Consider the following 20,052-nt stretch of genomic DNA (forward strand, 5'->3'; position numbering starts at 1 on the left):
AGAAATTTATTACATGGTGTCTAAAAGCCGTTCTGAGTGGGTCTGAAAAATTAAAAGTAGGATTAGGCTTTCAGCACAACGCATGTGCATCCCAAGAAAATACTGCTGAATAAATAACACTGCTTGCTTTAAATTAAAAAAGATACCACTAGGAGAGATATTTATATCTGTCCTACACTTTATGTTTCAAGAGCACATAGTTGAAATGGTGCCTTTGTACCATTTGGATGTTAATGTCAGAAAAGAGAAATGCATTTGAGTAATGAAAAGTTGACAGGGTATAATCCCAATTTATCAAAATCCATTTAAATATCCCCCCATTATACTCTATGAGCTCTAGGCAGCATCCTCTGCTTTTAAAATAAATAAATAAATGCCAGGCTATGTTCCGGGAGTTGATATTGGTTTGGTAAAACTGACCTTATTTGCAGATTTGGCTGGACTGTGTTATTTATATGCAGACCAAATGATGAGCTTTACTTTCTCATAACTGTTTTGAAAATGCTCTGAGCACGCATCCTTTTATTTTCAGAAGACAAATCCTTGTGAATGGTTGCAACATTGTCGCACCAGATGTAGTCCATATATCCAAGCATAAAAGGTGTGTGGTATATTTGTAATAATTCTACCAACTATGGACAATGGGGGGGGGGGAATCATAGGAGAACCCCAATCCAGCACCATCATATGGCTTCTGCAAAATTAAGTCCCATCTCACTAACCTTTTAGAGGTATGTTTTTAGTGTTCTTATTTTTAATCTTTCAGCTGCCTCACGTTCTGTAAGGGAAAAGTGAGTTATAATAATAATAACAACAGTGAGCATATGGATGGGGTTGACATTACCTACTTAAGACTTAAGGTTTTTCATAAAGATTCCAAAGTATAGCAGACATACAGGTGAACACTTTAAGAACAGCTAAGGAAAGGACTAAGGATAGAGGCACAGGCATATCTCATACTCAAATAAAAGACTGGGGGAAAGGACATGTAGGTTGCAATGCACTACATCACACAGCTGAGCAACTCAAAAAGAAATAAGTCTATGACAGCAACCAGTAGTAACCTACCAGCTTTGTTTCTAAGATGTATTCCAGGTACCCATAATTCATGCATTGTCTGATTACAGCTAGCTTGCAAGGAATGTGAGAGAAAGCAATGTAGACAAAACATAACTGTAAGTGAATTCTGCTGTTGACAGAAGAAATGACCAACCTATGGATTGGTCTAAGAGAACAGCTAATGACTCAAGAATTTGTCAAGATTAAATCATAATGGAATCTTTAATAAGTGTGTAACGGGTGGACTTAACTACAGAGCAGGGATTGCGCCCAGAAAAGCTGTTGTTATGGATGAAGGGTCCAAATGCATATAAAGAGAGATTCAAAACAGAAAGGAGCGGATCTTTGTTATGCAGGAATTTTTCAAACCTTTTCATAGTTAAAATGCCAGGCTGGCCCAAGTGTCTTGGTGTTGAAAAATGGCTGTATTTTATGAGAGTGCCTGGAAGGATAAATACAAGGGCTATGGTAGAACACACACTTTGCATGAAAAAATACCCCATGTCCAGTACCTTGCATCTCCAGGTAGTGTTGGGAAAGATTCCTGGCAGAAACTGTGAAGTCACTACCAGTCAGTGTACAAGGTAAAGGACCCATGTATGGTTAAATCCAGTCAAATACTACATTAGATGGACCAGTATAATATAGTTTCTAATGTTTTTAGGTACTTATTCCAAGTATCCATGTTTGTCATAATAGATACATGATTGTTCAAAGAGATATGGTACATAGAAATGGATTGTGAAGAGTAATGAATGGTGTTGCGCATCATCTAAACTGATGTCAAGGATGTTATTGTAGTTTCATTGTCCATTGCAATGAAACACTGCAAGACTAGTAACGACTTGGTAAGTAGTTTATACCCAGAAAGGATTTGATGTCCCCTATATAGAATGTCTTCAAGTTTTGTGACATAGCTGTTATTTACTCAGTACTTACCTGCATAATATATATTGTAATAAGGAATCTTGGTTTAGCCCTGGTAACTTCAAATTTAATGAAATGAGCTACAAGCAGGAGTTAGTTATTTCATCAACTTGTCTTTTAGACACTGTTTTGGCATAATCCTGGTAGAATTTGCCTGGAGTAGAGCAGATTGATCTGAAAGTCTCTTACTCTAATAAATGCTTGACCTCGAGGTCTGCTGAATTCACTAGACACAGAAAACTGGGGAACCAATTGCCTTGGTGGAACATCCTATTCTGCAGCCCTCATTTGATAAAGGCCTTGACTGCTTTCAACCTTTTCAAGATGACTAGATGAAAGCTGCTGTCTCAGAGTGGAAAGGTTAATCGACTACTGTGTTGTTAATCAATCACTTGAAAAGACTGAGCACTGGTAACTCCTTCCAGCCACAGGTTCTTGCATAGTCATGTGGGACCTTCTCATTCAGCTTAAAGGGAAAACAGGCAAAAACGTAGCCCATTTAAGACCCTGGATGCTGGTTCCTGACCATGGTGAGGCAGTGGTAACTTTATAGAGGGCTCTAAAGGTTTGAGAGGTGAAGATAGTAACAAATACCTGTTAAAAGATGTACGTGCTTTGCCAAACTTTATTGGACTAAGATTCGTAATCTTTATATTCTTTTTTCATACACTGTGCAGTTTTACTTATAATACACAGTTTTATTTCATTTTATTTAGTTGTTACAAAATCTCATTTTAATGTTACTGTATTTTTACATGAATCTGATAGTTTTTTGTATGTAAACTGATTGTGTGTGTGTATATTCTATAAAGAAATTCCAGATGGTCCAAAATAGAGTAATCTGCAATGGCTTCCCATCTGGGCACTAACGATTATATACTAACCCTTAAAGCCTTAAATGGCTTGGGCCATGTTATTGGAAGATCTCTCAATCTTCACTAAAGGTCCTTCTTCAGGTTTCCCGGCCTAAAAAATATTAGGTGGGTAGCCAATAAGAATAGGGTCCTTTCAGTGGTGGTTCCCTCCCCAGTGAGAGTCACTTGGAGCTTATATTAAGATATTTTCAGTAGCAAATGGTCTTATGCTTACACACCTTTTTGAAACATTTAGACCTTGCAACAAATTATGTTTAGCTTGGTTTTACAGTGGTGCCCCGCAAGACGAATGCCTCGCAAGACGGAAAACTCGCTAGACGAAAAAGTTTTCTGTTTTGGAGGTGCTTCGCAAAACAAATTTCCTATGGGCTTGCTTCGCAAGACGAAAATGTCCTGCGAGTTCCTGCGGTCCCCCCCTTCCCCCCCTTTTTCTAAGCCGCTAAGCCGCTTATCCGCTAAGCCGCTAAAAGCCGCTAATAGCGCTAATCCGCTAAGCCGTCAATGGGCTTGCTTCGCAAGACGAAAAAACCGCTATACGAAGAGAATTGCGGAACGGATTCTTTTTGTCTTGCGAGGCACCACTGTATATGCTGTTTTGAAAATTATTTTTAGGCTGCTTGCACAAGTTTTTTTATCTGGATATTGTGCTGAACAGGAAACACAAGAAGCTCTTTATACGGAGTCAGACTACTGGTCCATCTTGTTCAGTGTTTCTCGTCTACACTGACTGGCAGTGGCTTGCCAAGGTTTCAGGCAGAGAACATTCCCAGCTGTACCAAGATGCTGGGGATTGCATCTGGGAGCTTCTGCATGCCAAGCATGTGCCAAACTCAGTCGAATGATTTCTTTACATTTTCTGTAAACCATCCAGAAGACATTGTTAATGGGCAGACAATATGCGTCACAATAAATAAAAAATAAATGCACTATTCTTAGGTGGAACATGGCCAACTAAGGCTTAAACGTTGTTCAGAAATTCAAATATATTTAGATGGGATACAATTTCATGACATTGGAAGGATAATACATTAAATATAAGGACTTAACAAAGTCCGTAAGTTATCCAGAACAACAACAAAAAAGAGTATCTCAACAGGAAGTATTTAAAAATCTTGCAATTTTATTTGCATATAAAGGCCGCTAGATATATAATATCGCAATAAATTTAAAGAAACAACTGTTTTTCCTAAATTCCATTAAGATAACATAAACAGAATAAAGCTCAATAGCATTTACAGTGGTAGAACAGAAATAACTATTTGCAACAATATTTTGTGCTAGCAAGATTGCATTTACACACAGTGCAAAATAAGGGAAAAAGAAATGGAAAGACAATTCAAGAATATTTTAAATATAAAGGACAACAAAGCCTTATTTTAGTTAGGCTTGATTGTATTCATTTGATTCTATACATGCCTGAAACTGCACAAAGATTTTAAACTCAAGCTCTTGAAGGCCTCGAGCGCTTGGAGAGAGAAAAATGTGTCACATCCTTCATAATTTAGATGTGCTGTACAGCATAAATTTGCAGATGCTACACTGGCAACATTAAATGCCTAGCTTAGTTATAATGCACAAAAAATATATATAAAAATCCATATTTAAAAGGAGTCCACATTTACATGTTTTTACTGCATGGAACACCTGCTCATTGCAGTTTTCATCCCCGTATTTTTAAAGCTAAAATAATTTAAGAAACTCACCCAAACAGTGACAATTTAGATAATCACATACAAGATGCTGCTATCTTATTGTTCATTAAAGCAGGCAGAGACAAACTAATCCTAGAAGGCTATTTTCCTCTCACTGATTGATAGGCAAGAGTTTACAGTATGCATATATATCAGTGGACAAATAGACTATCATGTGATCTCTTGTGAGCACAGGAGCTCTGATGGGCTGAGAGGTTCCCAATGGATTCTCCACACTCTTCAATGGAGGAACCTGAAACCATACACTTAAAGTGTAGATCAGCAACCCGTTGAAATGAATGAGAACTCAGTCTCCTGTGCAACAGCTCCTTGACAACGATCTAGCACAGCATTAGGCACACTTAAGCCCATTTATCTCAACAGGCACAAGCACATCTTACTCTGTGTTGGATTGTGGTCTATAATTGCAAAGGAGCATTCACAAAACCCGGGTCACAAACATAGTGTGATAATAAAAACAAAAGAAGAGGAGAGGGTGGAGTTTTATCATTAGAAATGTTTATTTTTTTAAAAAATCAAACAATAACAGTTGTGCAAATTTGGGTGTCTGTTTTTTTTAAACACTGCCTTTTAAATTTTTATTTAATATTATTAAAATAAGGTGTCTCACTCATTAAAAGAAAGCTTGGCTGTCCTTTTGAGAACACTAACAATTTACAATGGCAAGTTAATTAAGAAAACATAAAACTTCATTTTACAAATTCACAATGATATATCAATTTCAAATGGATGCTGCATTTTGCTGCACAACTTCTATCTCCTTTTTTTCCTTTTGTACCAACAGTTTACAAAAAAAGCCCCACATCATTTGTAAAGAAACATGTTAAGAGAATGGATGTTTAATTAGAAAAATGGCAGTTTATAGACTTTCCCCCACTAAAGTGGTGCTTCATGATCCTTGCGGGGTTGGAAGGTCAAATATAATTGGTGGGTTGGTTGGTTGAAAGCTGACTGTACATGTTGAGGCATTTATGTACGTTGTGTAACCGTCTGTCATAATGCCGTAACCTGTAGGGAAAATGTGTCACACTTACTGTAATGTAAACAAACAATGCTGACCTAGTACAGTGCCTCAGGCTGGAGAAAAGAAAAAGCTTCTTGTAAGCAGGCCTTTTGAATTGAGTTCAGCTAAGCCTTTCAAACTCTTTCTGAGCACTCCAAAGGCAGCACATCATTTCCATTTTTAAAAATGCAATAGGCTTTTGCTTTAATAAGAACCACCTGTTTTTGTTTTTTGTTTTCCAAATGGAGCAAAGAAAAAAGGGGGGAAAGCCTGTTTTACAACAGAACTGAAAACAAAAGAGGGTGTTGGTTTATTTTCCATAGCTCTTTGGATCTTTTGTAACCTGGAATTTTTCAAGCGTAATAATATGAAAAGTGTATTTTCCACTGAGACCTGTTCCCCTGTTCCTTTCAGACACTCTTTACCGTGAATTCCATTTGGCTGAATGGACCTTATTCTCAAGTAACTGTGCAGAAGATTAGATTCTTCCTATTCAGTGACAATAATCCTGCTAAACAGTACATTATCCTAAATCTATTATTATTGCTGGTCTTAGGCATTTCTTCTACTTTAAAAGTGTACTTAAAAAAAATAAAAACAGGAGGATGTCTTACAGCAGGGGTTCTGCAACCCGCAGCCCAAGGGAGTCGTTTAAACAGCCCCCGAGCCGCCCCCAAACTGAGTTGCCCACTCAGCAAGTCCCTGTGTGGAATGCAATGAGTACTACGCTGGCTTAATGCTGTGTTGTGCTAGCATCAGGAACTCATGCAAATTCGCACTGTGGTGCAATAAGCTGAGTGAGGATGGAACAACTGCCTCCACTGGTACAGCTTTATATGGCACTGGAAAGAGAAGGGAAGCTTGCTGGAATGGAACTGGGGGGCAAATATCTGTGCTACACATGAGAACAACCATTTCACAATTGTTGTGTGGCCTCTTTTTGGTGTTTTCTTTCACCTGGGCCTGGCTGCTGGGCCCAAGTTAAGGGGACAGAAGAGCCACATGTGCAGCATCAGTTTGTGGGCATTATCTGCTTCTAGCAAGGAACATGTGTGCAGGAACCTCCTGCACAACGTATTGTGAGCGAGGGCAGACTGGAATGAGACGTTTAAAAATTACCGTATTTTTTGCTCTATAAGACTCACCTTTTCCCTCCTAAAAAGTAAGGAGAAATGTGTGTGTGTCTTATGGAGTGAATGCAGGCTGCGCAGCTATCCCAGAAGCCAGAACAGCAAGAGGGATTGCTGCTTTCACTGCACAGCGATCCCTCTTGCTGTTCTGGCTTCTGAGATTCAGGTTTTTTTTCTCTTGTTTTCCTCCTCCAAAAACTAGGTGCGTTTTGTGGTCTGGTGCGTCTTATAGAGCAAAAAATACGTTAAAATACTAAAAAATATTAGGCTCAATCTTATTCCCTTTATTGCAATGAGTGGTTTCTTGATGGAGCAACTCATATTAATCGAATTTGTATAATCTAAGTGCTCTTGAACACTCATTAAATTTGCTTAATACTTACAGCATGTATTACCAACCAAGTTGCAGACTTAAAATGGTACAATCCTATGCCTCACAGTGGTGTTTCATAAGACGGCTTTGCCCAATACCACTGCCCAATACCACTGGAAGTTTGATTACTTTCAATTTGCAGTGCAACTAAAAAAGCTGCAGGCACTTTGCATGTTGCACTTTTTTGCCTTCTGGTATTCACATAGCATTGATATGCTCACATTAATATTTACTTTACAATGTATTTTAAGCAATCTCTCAGTACCTTGTGCTCGGTTAAGGAAGCTTTCTGCACTTAGAAATTTGCCTGATTTGAAATTAGCATGGGAGCTCAATATTTTGAAAAGCTCATCTGAAATATCAACAAGCTATATATTAAAAATCCTGTATGAAATTTAATCCAGAATATTCTTGTTAAAAACTCCTTTTTACTTGAGCTTTTATTTTTCCATCTGCTGTAGTATTTGGGTTATGCTGCTCACATCTTGAATGTTCTATAAGAAACATATGCAGAATGAAGCCACTTGCTGCATATAAAATAATTATAGATGGTCTCTTTTATTTGACTGGCTCTAAATTGTTTAAAGATGTCCTCCACATTGGCAGATCATACAGGATTCTTGGTAGGCAGACAAAAATGAAATAAAATGGATTTCACCCTTATCTGCTAAGCCTTAGGATGCATCAAAATGGTGTTTTGAGGGCCAGGGGCTGCAAAAATATGAAGACAGTTTTATTTGGGGAGACATTTTACTCTCTACCAGGAAGATTATACTTTTAGCATTGTGTTTGATCTGCTGTATTTTCTTTGAAAACATTGTTTCATAATGATCTGTGATTTCAAGTGTTGTAAGCCACCCTGAGTAAAGAATGCCTTGGCATCGGAGAGGATGGATAGAAATGTTTATATTTAAAAATTACATAAAAATAAATGGAAGTCCATCAGTCCCTTGTTCCTGTGACCTCCAAGCAGCTGAGCAAACAGAGATGGCACCAGGGACAGTGGAACCACCACTCTGTGCTCTGCATCACCTTAGTGGTGACACTGGTACACACTCGGCTTTTCTAAAGTCAACTCCCCCTCTTCCAGTATTGCAGTAAGCAATGGTCCTGAAGTATCAGAGGTCAGGGTGTTAGGTTCAACCCAAAGTTTCCCCTTAAAAAAAGCATCCCAACAGGTTTGCTTTGGCAAAACTTGGTTGATACTGGAAAAGAATTTGTTCAGGTGCTGGCTGACAACAGTATTTAAGTTGAAAAAGAAATAACCACCAGGTAAACACTCTTCACTGTTTTGGGATTAAACTTTAAAAACTTTTCAAAGACCCCTCCCTCCTTGTCGCATTTAGTCCCATTTTAAGCAATACCCAATCCAGTGCTGGCCCAAGGCATTTTGCGACCTGAAGCAGAGCCCAATTGCGCTCCTGCTAGGGCCAGCACTATAAGAAGGCTTGACACACCATTCTGTGCCAATTTCTGTCTTCGGCTCCCTCCTGCCACCCAAAGACTGCTCTGCTGTGTGGTGGGGGCCCTGACTCAATCCCTCATTTGCAGGGCTCCTAGCACAAGCTATGCATGCTTACCCAGAACTAAATCCACTAGGATTTACCCCCAGGTAAGCTTGTATAAGATCCCAGTGTAAATTAACAAAGAAATATGAAAAGACTATTCATTCCCCTTTTATGACTGCTGTTACTGATAGCAAACTTTCTTCTGGACTATAAGGACCGATATGTGGAGGCTAGATAAATGCATGTCCTTTTACTAGAGAGTTAGAGCACAGCGCTTTTGGGGTCCCTTTCCATTCCATGATTTCAATCACTGCCCACCATTTTGCCCCAGGTTTACTACTTTTTCCTCTCAAAAATATAATTTGTTGATATGATTAAAATGGTTTGTACGGCCACCTGGGGGGAAAAAATCTCAAATATATAAAAGCCCTGACTGAGCACCAAACAATTTGCTTTATAATTGAGTCAATTTTATTTTTGTGGGTTGTCTGAAAATCTCCTTCTAATGTAGAATAGCACGCCATTTAACTCTGGTATTATCTTAGCAAACAATCCTCATAGCTAGCATATTTCTTACCTTCATGGATTCCACCAAAGACATGGAGTTTAGGCCTTACTCGCCTTTGTACTGTGTTTAACAGTTCCACACAGCCAACTCTTTGAAGCTCCTTTGGAACCCAGTCTCGAAAACCTAAAAGCAAAATGTAATCAATGTTCTTAATTTTCTCTATTCAGGTAAGGTTTCATGCAGACTTTCAGGAAGCCATAACTCACTGAAGGTTTATTGCATTATCTGTAACCCTAACATCTCCATTAAAGCATACAATGGCTTTTAAGAAACTTTTCATTGTCACTTTGTCTCTTTTAGGTTCCAAGGGATTCTTTTTTCTTATTTGATGTCTGCCCCCTCCTTCCCAGTTAACATTTTTCTCCACATAATTTGATTTATTAAACTACAGGTATAGATTCTTCTACATAGCGTGAGGCTCTATGACATTTATTCCCGGCAGCGGTGCATCTTCCTGCTCTCTCCCCTGCTCTTTCCATAATGGTCTTTGCCAAAATGGTCAGGTGATGACTGCTTGCCAGGCACTGCAATCCTGTGCACAGTTATACAGAAGTAAGCCCCACTAAGTTCAGTGGGACTTATTCACAGATGAATTTGTAGAATATTGCAGCTGTAGCTACTTTCTGCACTGGCTGGTCAGTATCAACTTTAGTACCTTATCTATTCGAAATACAAACAGCACAGTGTAAATCTCACAGTATCCCTATGAAAACGAACGTGATCCTGCTCTGTTCCACTCAAGAGTCAGCACATGAAAATGTAACTGTGTGCATAAAGCGTTCCCCAAAACTGAAGAGAAAAGGGTAGTTCCTCCTTGTGTAGAGTCCCATGTATATCTTTATTTTGAATATATGGAATGGAAAATGTGCCCTTCAGTGATAATACTTTGCAAATGGGATTTTCTGCTGAAGAGAACTGGGCAGTCCCAAGACAATAACCTTCCATGACTTCAAGAAGAATGAGGTCTGCCAATACCCATTTATTCCTGAGACCTGGCCATGAAGAAGGCAATACAGGGCAATGCTGAAAAGACTCTCAGCAAGTTAGTATTAATTGACTGCTTTAAAAGAAAAAGCCACTAAGTTCTACAGATAATGCAGAAAATCCATAAAGTCTGACATCAATTATTACAAAAGTCTGCGGTCTGAAATAATGCATTCATAAAGATCAGAAGAGTGGAAAGATCCGAGAGGAGCAAGAGCTGTATCAAATATGAATGGAGGTTGCACATTCCTCCTTGGTGTTGCTTAATCAACTTGAAAGGTGTTACACCAGGGACAAATTTGGCTAATGCTATTTCAGCACCACAGGACATTCGTTCAGCTGGTTCATTTCTTATGAACATAGGAAGCTGCCTTAATATCAAGACAACTGGAAAGTACCGTATTTTTCCTTCTATAACACGCAGATTTTTTTCTCCTAAAAAGGAAGGGGAAATGTCTGTGCGTGTTATTGAGCGAATGTGTGGTCCCTGGAGCCAAATGGCGCGAGGGGAGGCAAAAAAAAGCAGGCAAAAATCAAATCGCGCGTCTCCTAGAAGGGAAACCTGAAAAGAGGAAGCGGCTGCTTTCCTGCATTCTGCCTCAGGGTCTTACTGTCCACCCACCTCTGTTTCCTTGCTGTGTTTGCTCAAACGGAACAAAGAGCAGGGAAAGCCCCTCCCCTCCAGGCAAGCAGAGGGCAAAGCAGAGTGTTGTCTCGTGCTGCTGAAAACAAGCAGGAGGGAGAGAGAGAGAGAGAGCACGCGCGAGCTGGCTGGCTTGGGTGGGTAGGTGAGGGAAAACTTTTGCCTTCCTTTCCTCCCTCCCGTTATACCCCTCTCCTGCATTCTTAGCCAGCTGCTTCTCTGCACACCCCTCTCGTGCTCCTTGTCCGTTCTGTGTTTTTCCTTCCCTCCCCACTTAAAATGTGGTTAAAAAGCATGGATCCACATGGATCCTTAGGATCTTTGCATTGGGTCAGCCCAAATTCACCATCAGATCACATAGCATGTCCATGGCTACAGCCTGCCCCCCCCAAAATCACGCACCCACTGTTGCCTGGGGCTGCAATGGTGCAAAAATGTGGTTAAAAAGCATGGATCCACAGGGATTCTCAGGATTTTTGCATTGGGTCACCCCAAATTCACCATCAGATCACATGTCTGTGGCCACAGCATGAAGCACAAAAATGATACATCCACTGTTTCATTCATAATGTTTTTTCCCTTGTTTTCCTCCTCTAAAAACGATGTGTGTGTTATGGTCAGGTGCGTGTTATAGAGCGAAAAATACGGTATTTAGTGAGTCCAGTTGAAGGCATAGTTCTACACCGCAGAACAGAAAGGTGACCAGCTTCTCCCCCCTCTCCTTAATGCCCCTTAATGACTTGGCTAAAACTGTTTGTTGGCTTTTGTGTCACTTACCAAGAGGAGGTCCATGAGTCATTAATATATCAATACCTTCGGGAATAAGATTCCACTTGTCCAACAGTGATTGACCTCTGGGTAGGTTAAAGCCCCATCCATTAAACCATGGTGTCCTTTGAAGGAAAGAAGATATATTGTGTCAATGTGGAAGAGTAATGTTTTTTGTTTTTTAATTATGCACAGAGCAAATTATTTGTAGATAGTGCTTCTTCATGATTACCTACAGGCAAAAGGGCTGAGAAACAGACCTGTATTTCAATATAACAGTGTAAGTCCATTGTCACAGTGAACCTACACAACTGGCCACAGTCTCCAAGAGAGAAAAAAGGAAATGTTAAAACATCTTTTTCTCACATAGGTTTGAGAAAGAAAAGCTATAATTTGTTACATTAATTATACAAATGATGATTGCAGGATTGATTCTTCGGAATAATTACTTCCTTGTAGGGCACCGGTGGCTGCCAAAGGTTATTCTTAAAAAACTGACGTTTCACTAAGCAAAAATAATGTTCTGAAATGCCTTCTCTTAAGGCAATAGAAGGTTTCAGTTTAATTTACATTCAAGATTTGAGTTTTGCCATGGCGTAGCCATGACCTAACACTGGAACATGTGTGACAAAGACTCTCCTCCCTGAAAGAGAGGGGAGTGGTTGTGGGCGGGAGCCCGAGCACCACCCAGCAGGGGGCATTTGCCCCCTGCCTCCAGCTCACCTGGCTGGCGCTCACGCCCCCCCCCCGTGGCCATCCAACCAGGTGCCATGGAGGGGGTGTGTTCAGCAGCCTTTTGCTGCAGCGCCAGCCTTTCCCTGGCCTCATTCCTCGTCGTCCCGTTGCGAGTCACCCACCCTCCACTCCCTTTTAGTTAGGGCCTAGGTCATTGGCCTTGCTATGGACCTTAGGTTGGATGCCCTGGTTGTCCGGGGGGCCTGGTAGGAGTTTTTCCATTTGGCATTAGGCTTTTTGGTTTTTTCGCCTACCTCGTAGCAATCGTCACAACTTTTGTGGTATTGGTGGGTAGGTTAGGCATTGGAATAATGTGTTGTGGTGTGTTGAAGTGCTAGGTGTGGCCATCGCCTATGCCTTCAATGTTTAGGGGTATTCCGTTAAAGGAATCTGGCGGTCGTGTATTCTGTCCGATGCCTGCTTGGCGGGAGGCCATGGCACGACCCTCGGTGACAGCAGGAGGTGAGCCTATGGTTGGATCAGCATCAACAGGCTCCACCTACTGGTGAATAAACCCACTTGTTTCGATCCAATGCCTAAGCCAATACCTTTTCATTGCTGTAATCAATAAAGTTGTGGCCTTTTCTAGCCCATTAACCTTATATCACGTGTCCTTGTGTCTTCATTTCACTTCGCGGGGTCGGGTCCTCGAACCACAATCAATAAAACAAAACAGAATCCCCACATGCAACTATGGCTCAGAGAAACTCTAGTGCTAGAGGAGGCAATGTCATTGGTAAATTGTGTTAATCTCACAAACACTTCTGAGTGACAGGAGAGAGGATTTTAAGTCACTGCGAGAACCCATTGAGAATAACTAAAAGAAAAAACTTTCCCCTTTGTCCACCTCATTTATAGTATGCTTGTTAACTTTCCCCTACAATTGGCAGTTGTGCCCATTGTACTTCTGTTAGTTAGCAACTACCATAGTATCAACATTGAGCTTCTTTTTAGTTCTCCAGTCTATTTTGCTCCACATATGCAAGTTCTAACTTGCTAAACAGCATACATAGCCTCACTATTCACCTAATGATGACCACCCCACATGCTACCATAATTAGCTACAGTGGCTTCAAACAGTAGCACTCCACACTAAATCTAGACACTGAAGACTGCCATCTGGGCCACCACTTACTAATCATAAATTATTTCCTCTTCTGCCAAACTCTCCTCTCCACCACCACATTCTTAAGCACCTTGTCCCAAAAGGGAGTGTTTGCCACAGGGCGTTCATGGAAGATAATCTTACTCAGCTATCAGTGATCGCCAAAGTAGTTGTAGTAGTAGTAGTAGTTTAACTGGCAATTTTACAGTTGTTTAACAGGTCCAGGGAGGGTTTTTTTTAAAAGGAGGGGATGTAGCACTACCTTCTTCAAGACCACCTCCTTCCCTACTGATCCTGTCAGATGTTAACATCAACAGAAGGGGCCCTACTGGTTCAACTACTCTCATAAACTGGGGGGTGGACAGCCTGGAAGAGGGCATTTCTGTGGCAGCCCCTAAGTTATGGCATTCCATGCCCACAGGGGTGCATCTGGCTTTTGGCAAGTTTTAATTGTTGTAAGCCGCCCTGGATCCCTAGAGCTAAGGGCAAGTACTTAATAATAATATACTGTGGATGTTTGCTAAAAAGCAGAGTAAAATCATCAGTAGCAACATCACCAAGAATTAGCCCATCCTCAGGGACAAATTTCAGTTTTGAAACCCTATGCATATTCACCTATTTATATGGCTGTAGAAACCTGTTTTTATGTAATGTATATTCCTGTTTTTTAAAACAACAACAAAGCAAACCACAAATGTAGCATATACAGACCTCTGGGTGAAACAGTCTTTTTCCCTTAATACAATAAACGAATAGCTTGGGAACAAAATTTTCAAAAAATATTCTTTTCGTAGCCTACATGTACCTCGAATCCATCTCAAAAGGAAACACTCTCAAGTAATAGCAGTAATGAAAGCCTTTTTTATTTCTGCCGGCACTCAAAGTAAAATGCACAAACACCCATGATTACTAGGGAGGGAGATCATTCCATTTGCAGTACAAAAATTATAGGACAGGGCATTAAATATGCATTCACAGAATTGTTCAATTACTGCCCTGTAAATATGGCCTGAGAGTATCTATTTCAGTTTTACATTTGGGTTGTAATAATAGAGAATGTCCTGAACTGAGCGAACTGAAAAGAGAACAGGTGACCTTTTTGCAAAATAAAGAAGAGCCTTTCAATAAAACATAAGAGTGCACAAATATTTGCATGCATCTGTGCCCTTTCTCCATTTAATGAAGTGAGTGGAAAGGAGCATGTTCGTAACACAGAAAACTATTGCAAAGGCTGAACCTGTAAACACAAAACCATAGAAAGCAGAAAATGCATTAAACAGAAACCTTTATTTTATTTTTAAAAAATAACATTTCTTTCTGTTGATACCCAGGAGCCACTTGTAATGTTTAAGTTAAGCAATAGCTGCCCATGCTCTTGTTGCTATTTGGTTCTTTAAGAATTTATAAGGACACAGACGGGCACCCAATCAGCATTGTGGTATAGCAACCTATGAAGAGTAAAATAAAACTACTTTTTCATTATATTTAGGGTAACAGTCATTAGGGTATTCAGGACTCATAGCTTAGTAACATACCTCTGTTATTGCATGTATGAAGTCCTTTGTATCCACTGTTTTTAAAATTTGGACCAAAGGCTTTCCACCTCTAGCTTTTTATCCAGATGAGCCAACAGATAACAGGCTAAGATCATCTACCTCATTCCACAAAACCAATGACAAACTTTTGCATTCATTCACCAATCACACTTGTTTCCCGCCTGTCCTCCAGAGAGCTAAAAGCAGCACACATTGGGGTTCATACTTTACTCACACAACAATCCTGCACACTAAGATTTGAGGCCAAACGACTTTTTATGTCTACACCAAGTACCATGATGGAAGAAAGATGTTATCTATCTAAATGTAGGGATCAAACAAACAAACAAAACATGTAACATGCAGCCACATCTCTTATTTTTCTTTAGTTGACAATCCCCAGTTGTTATAGGGATGTCATAGCCTAGAAAATCCACCCCCCCCCTCCATGGCTATGAAGTCCACTGGTGTCGATGATAAGGTTTTTTTAAATTAAGCTTCATAGATGTGCAACCGGGCTGACATTTTTGTGAGGTCATGGCTCGGATCCTGTGATTCCAACAACATTTCCCCCACAACTGCAACTAAATAAAAACAAAATCAGTAGCTACACACTATTAAATTAAGTGTAATATGTAGTTTTACTCTTAGTTTTTGTTTTACTTTAAGTGGCGTCTGTACTGTTCATTGCCATACCTAAAAATGGTTATTAAATCAATAACATATTAATCAAATGGTAGTGCCTAGAATCACCTTCCATATTTCGTAGCAGGTTTAGTGGGATGAAAGAGGATATTTTATAAATGGTGGCAGCAAGTCAGGATAATAAGAGATAGTAATAAGTATACACCTTCCCCACCAATAGATAGGATGAAAGACAAACTCTTCTTCACAGCATCTATGGCTGAAAGGGGAATAATAATAATCATAATACAGTCACATGCCCACCATTGTGATAGGAGATGTATGAATAAGCCATGAAAGTCTGCTTTGTATTATAGATTCATTCTAGGTCTTAAAGAGAATGATCATTGTTTGTTTTCAAAGGAATATTTACTTATTTTGATTATGGGGGGGGGGGAATGAAAACCCAAGGGAAGCATCCTGGTCTCCCCACCACAGGAGTGTAGAACAGGGAAAACCCATTCTTCAGTGCTGAATTGGAGCAAAGGTAAATGGGGTTTCCCACAGATTCACATTTGCTTCAATTTAGTGCTAAAGAATGGGTTTTCCCTGAGAAAGTGATGGGACAAGTGGAAAACCACTTGGACGTGTGCTTTCTAGGCATGGGAGAAGCCCAGATAATTTGGATCCATTAAACTAAAAAAAATATATAGCTACTGAATTCAATGGGAACTAAATCCTTTTAAATCCAAGACTTTCAACTTAAGCAGGTGATATATTGGGCTGCTTGTTAGTTGTGACTAGAATCTGTCACACAAGGTTCATTCCCCCTCATATCCTCTCATAAGGGTCATGTGTTGCAGATGTTTTGTTTGCTTGTTTGTTTCCTTTGGTGCAAAGGGATTTTCAGACTGTTAAGAATTTATATTAGCAAAAGAAAGGTCAAAGAAGGGCACTTTGTACTTGGAACAGAAGGGAACAATGCTCAAGATGGTTTTTCATTTTCACAGAAGTGTGTGTGAACTTTTGAACTGGCTACTGAAACAGCTCCTGCCTCTCTGTCTTTCATGCAGCCAATTTACCACTGCAAAGCATTTGTTCCATTGTATTCAAGAATCAACAGTATCCCAAGGTTTAAGGAGGGTTTTTAATTTATATATGGGGAGGAATTCAACATCACACTAAGGCGATTGTTCTGTCAGGTCAAGCATTTCAGCATTAGAAGACAGCATCTTCAGTGTAAGAAGAATCCGCTGGATCAGGCCAATTCCTCATCTAGTCCAACATCCTGTTCTCATAGTGGCCAACCAGATGCCTACAGGAAACCCACAAGCAAGAGCTGTGGGCAAGAGGACCCCCAAGGTTGTTTCCAGCAACTAGTATTCAGAAGCACTTCCCCCTTCAACTGTGGAGGTAAAGCATAGCCATCTCTAACTTTGGTAACTTTTACCAACTTTAAGAGGATTGGAAAAATTAATGGAGGATAATTTGTCCAATCCTTTTAAAGTTGGTGGCCATCAGTGTCTCCTGTGGGCATGAGTTTCTTAGCTTTACTATGTGCTGCATGAAGAAGTACAGTGCGGTATAGCGGTTAAGAGGGATAGACTTGTAATCTGGGGAACTGGGTTCGCGTCTTCAGTCCTCCACATGCAGCTGCTGGGTGACCTTGGGCCAGTCACACTTCTCTGAAGTCTCTCAGCCTCACTCACCTCACAGAGTATCTGTTGTGGGGGAAGGAAGGGAAAGGAGAATGTTAGCCACTTTGAGACTCCTTTAGGTAGTGATAAAGTGGGATATCGAATCCAAACTCTTCTGCTACTCTTCTTCTTCTTTCCTTGTATCTGACCTGAATCTTCCAACATTCAGCTTCATTCCATGAATTCTAGTGTTATGAGAGAGGGAGAAACACTTTTCTCTATCCACTCTTCCCATGCCACACAATTTTTTAATAAACTTCTTGTTAGAATTCCTGCTCCGTGGTTACAGTCATGGGATTGTTGTCTTTCACACGACGGTGTATGTTTTGACTCCACAGAGTGAGAAGTGACAGAGACAGGATGTTTGCGCTACTTTGTTCCGTGAAGTGGGACTGTTGTCCTTTGTCTTTTTCTCTTTGCTGTCGGATGCTAGAGAGAAAGGGAACCATGTTGCAGTGCTCCGTGTGTGTTTATATGTGAATAAAGTAGATTAGCCAAAATGCTGAGTTGCTGAGGTCTGTCACGCATGATGCGCAAACTCTGCGGATCCCTAAGTGTGCCAGTGTCGGGCTGAAGGAAGCTTATGAAGCTCCCGAACGATTGACCAGGAGGGAGGGAACATGCCAGTCGGGCATGTGTCTCTGCCAGGGTCCTACTCGAGTGTAGGCTGAACTCCAGACACTTCTGTCATGTCGCTTCTTACCTCTCCTATTCTCTAAACTAAAAAAACTCCAAACCCTGTAATGGTTCCTCATAGGTGAGTCGCTCCACACATTTGAATATTTTGATTGCCCTTTTCTGAACCTTTTATACCATTGCAATATTCTTTTTGAGATGATGCAACTTGAATGATTCTCCCCTCCCCCTGCATGCAGTTCTTGGGGGTGCTCTCAACCCCGTTCCCCAAGCAAATTCTAGGGGGCATGAGGGATGTGTGGTGAGAGGAGGAAAGCCCCATTGACTGAGTGGAAGTCATTATGTAGGACTTCTGCTGACAGGACTCATTAGTCCACCGGCACCTGAGTATCATATGAAACTGACTGATATACTGAGATAAGTTCAGATAAACAACAGATGGAACATGATTAAGTTTGTGCTCCAGAGGAAGTACCCTTGCAAGACTGTAGATTCCTCTAAAGCACTTAGAAAACCACAGCAAAACTGAAACTAAGAAAAGCTTCTCATATGGCAAAGATGTAAGGGAAGCAGAAAGCACAAATGACTTGTGCTTCCCATTTACGCTATTATTTTCCAAAACAGAATTGCTGCCTCTGGTCGGAAGATGTGCAAGCTTGCATTTCTACATTTTGTTCCTGTGCAAACATTTCAACAGCTGTCTTTTCACACTATAATTTCTTAACACACCTGATCACTACTTGAAATTCCCACAAAACACTGGAGAGAGGAGGTCTGTAATTCAGTATTGTAAAATATAGAGTATCTGCAAGAAAAATCCAAATTCTGCTATTTGGTTATAGTACACAATTAGGCAAGTGTATGCAAAATACCCAACTTTTCCACCTTCAGCCAACAAACAATATTTCTTAAGAGGTGTTGAAGAAAATGAAACCCTTTCAAGTTTGGTCTTAAGGTAAATTCTATATAATGATTTTAACTTTCAGTTACTAGTCGGGAAACAACAAACCCTTCAGCCCTTCTGAGATATTCCAGACCCTAATTACACTGCAAACTAGCTAATGAGCTATGGGGTGTATTTGAATAATGCAAAATCACAAAAATAATCTCTGTCTTGACTAGGGCAAATGTCAGCTCACTTAAGAGTAAACACAAAGATGCAGAGTGTTTACGTTTTATGTGCTGACAGATTTGAACTTCCACAGATCTTTTTATAACCCTCTCATGTGACACAGTACAAATGCACTCACATTATGTTATATCTTTCAAAACAATGGAAGGCTTCCACAAAATAACTTCCGAAAAGCACTTCTTCCGTTTTGAGAACAGAGTCTACCCATTCAAAATGCAGCAGAGAAGTGAAAGGGGGAAAAGGAATGGCAAGTTGCAGGCGACTGTGGCTTAATAGCAGGGTCCAAGGCAAAGGCACGCCTGTGATGCTGCTGTGAGAGGCACATGAAGCCCTCTCCTTGCATAACTTTCAGTAATTTGTACATGATGCAGGAGTAAACCTGTGTGACAATAGGAAGCATACTGACAATAAAATTAATATATATGCTGAGTAAACGTTGTTACAGGAAGGTAAATGTAGCTTTCTGCAATCTATTTGAAGGAGTCAATTGGTGTTCCAGTCTAGATTATCCACATCTGTGGATTCCACATCTAGATTATCCAAAAGTGTTATGATGTTGTGTCTTATCAAATGTCCCGTGGGTTCTTTTTATTGTTAAAAAAAACAACACCTTAATTTATTCATACCCCACCTTTTTCCCTGATGGGACTTGAGGCAGCATAGAGAGAAAAACTAATCACTAAAAACACAGAAAAAACCATCATTTAAAAACAATTGAGCATTGATAAAATTAAAACAAATAGAAGCAGGTATCTGTGTGTACCTGGATGATGAATCGTGTGTATGGTACCTAGTTCCTGAGCCCTGCTGCACATACTAATCAGCCAATGACTGTTTAGAAATGTTTTTCTACCCCTCTGACAGTGCACCCCTATGTTTGGGTGGGTACTGAAACCCAACAATAGCTGCTGTGCCCCCTGCCCCACTTCATCTGCTTCTTCTGCCCCTCTGCTGTTCACCGGCATTTTCAAAACTGTTGCAGCATTTTCAAAGAAGAGGGATCAGTGAGCTACAACAGTATGTGCAAGCCCAGCAAGA

The 20,052-nt window shown here is 40.3% G+C and overlaps 1 protein-coding gene across 4 annotated transcripts in view; it reads right to left on the bottom strand.

Moving 5' to 3' along the window:
• Positions 1 to 3,961: 3,961 nt before the first annotated feature.
• Positions 3,962 to 20,052, bottom strand: part of MPPED2 (metallophosphoesterase domain containing 2) — a 126,048-nt gene continuing 109,957 nt past the window's right edge. For all 4 annotated transcript variants that reach the window (XM_079972986.1, XM_079972987.1, XM_079972988.1 and 1 more), the window contains 3 exons: positions 11,560 to 11,675; positions 9,165 to 9,278; positions 3,962 to 5,581 (listed from right to left, as the gene is read on the bottom strand). In XM_079972986.1, coding sequence (XP_079829112.1) covers positions 5,463 to 5,581; positions 9,165 to 9,278; positions 11,560 to 11,675 — 349 coding nt within the window. In that variant the 3' untranslated portion in view covers positions 3,962 to 5,462. The remainder of the gene's footprint in view (positions 5,582 to 9,164; positions 9,279 to 11,559; positions 11,676 to 20,052) is intronic.

Source organism: Podarcis cretensis, assembly GCF_951804945.1.
Source record: "Podarcis cretensis genome assembly, chromosome: 1".
NCBI lineage: Eukaryota > Metazoa > Chordata > Lepidosauria > Squamata > Lacertidae > Podarcis > Podarcis cretensis.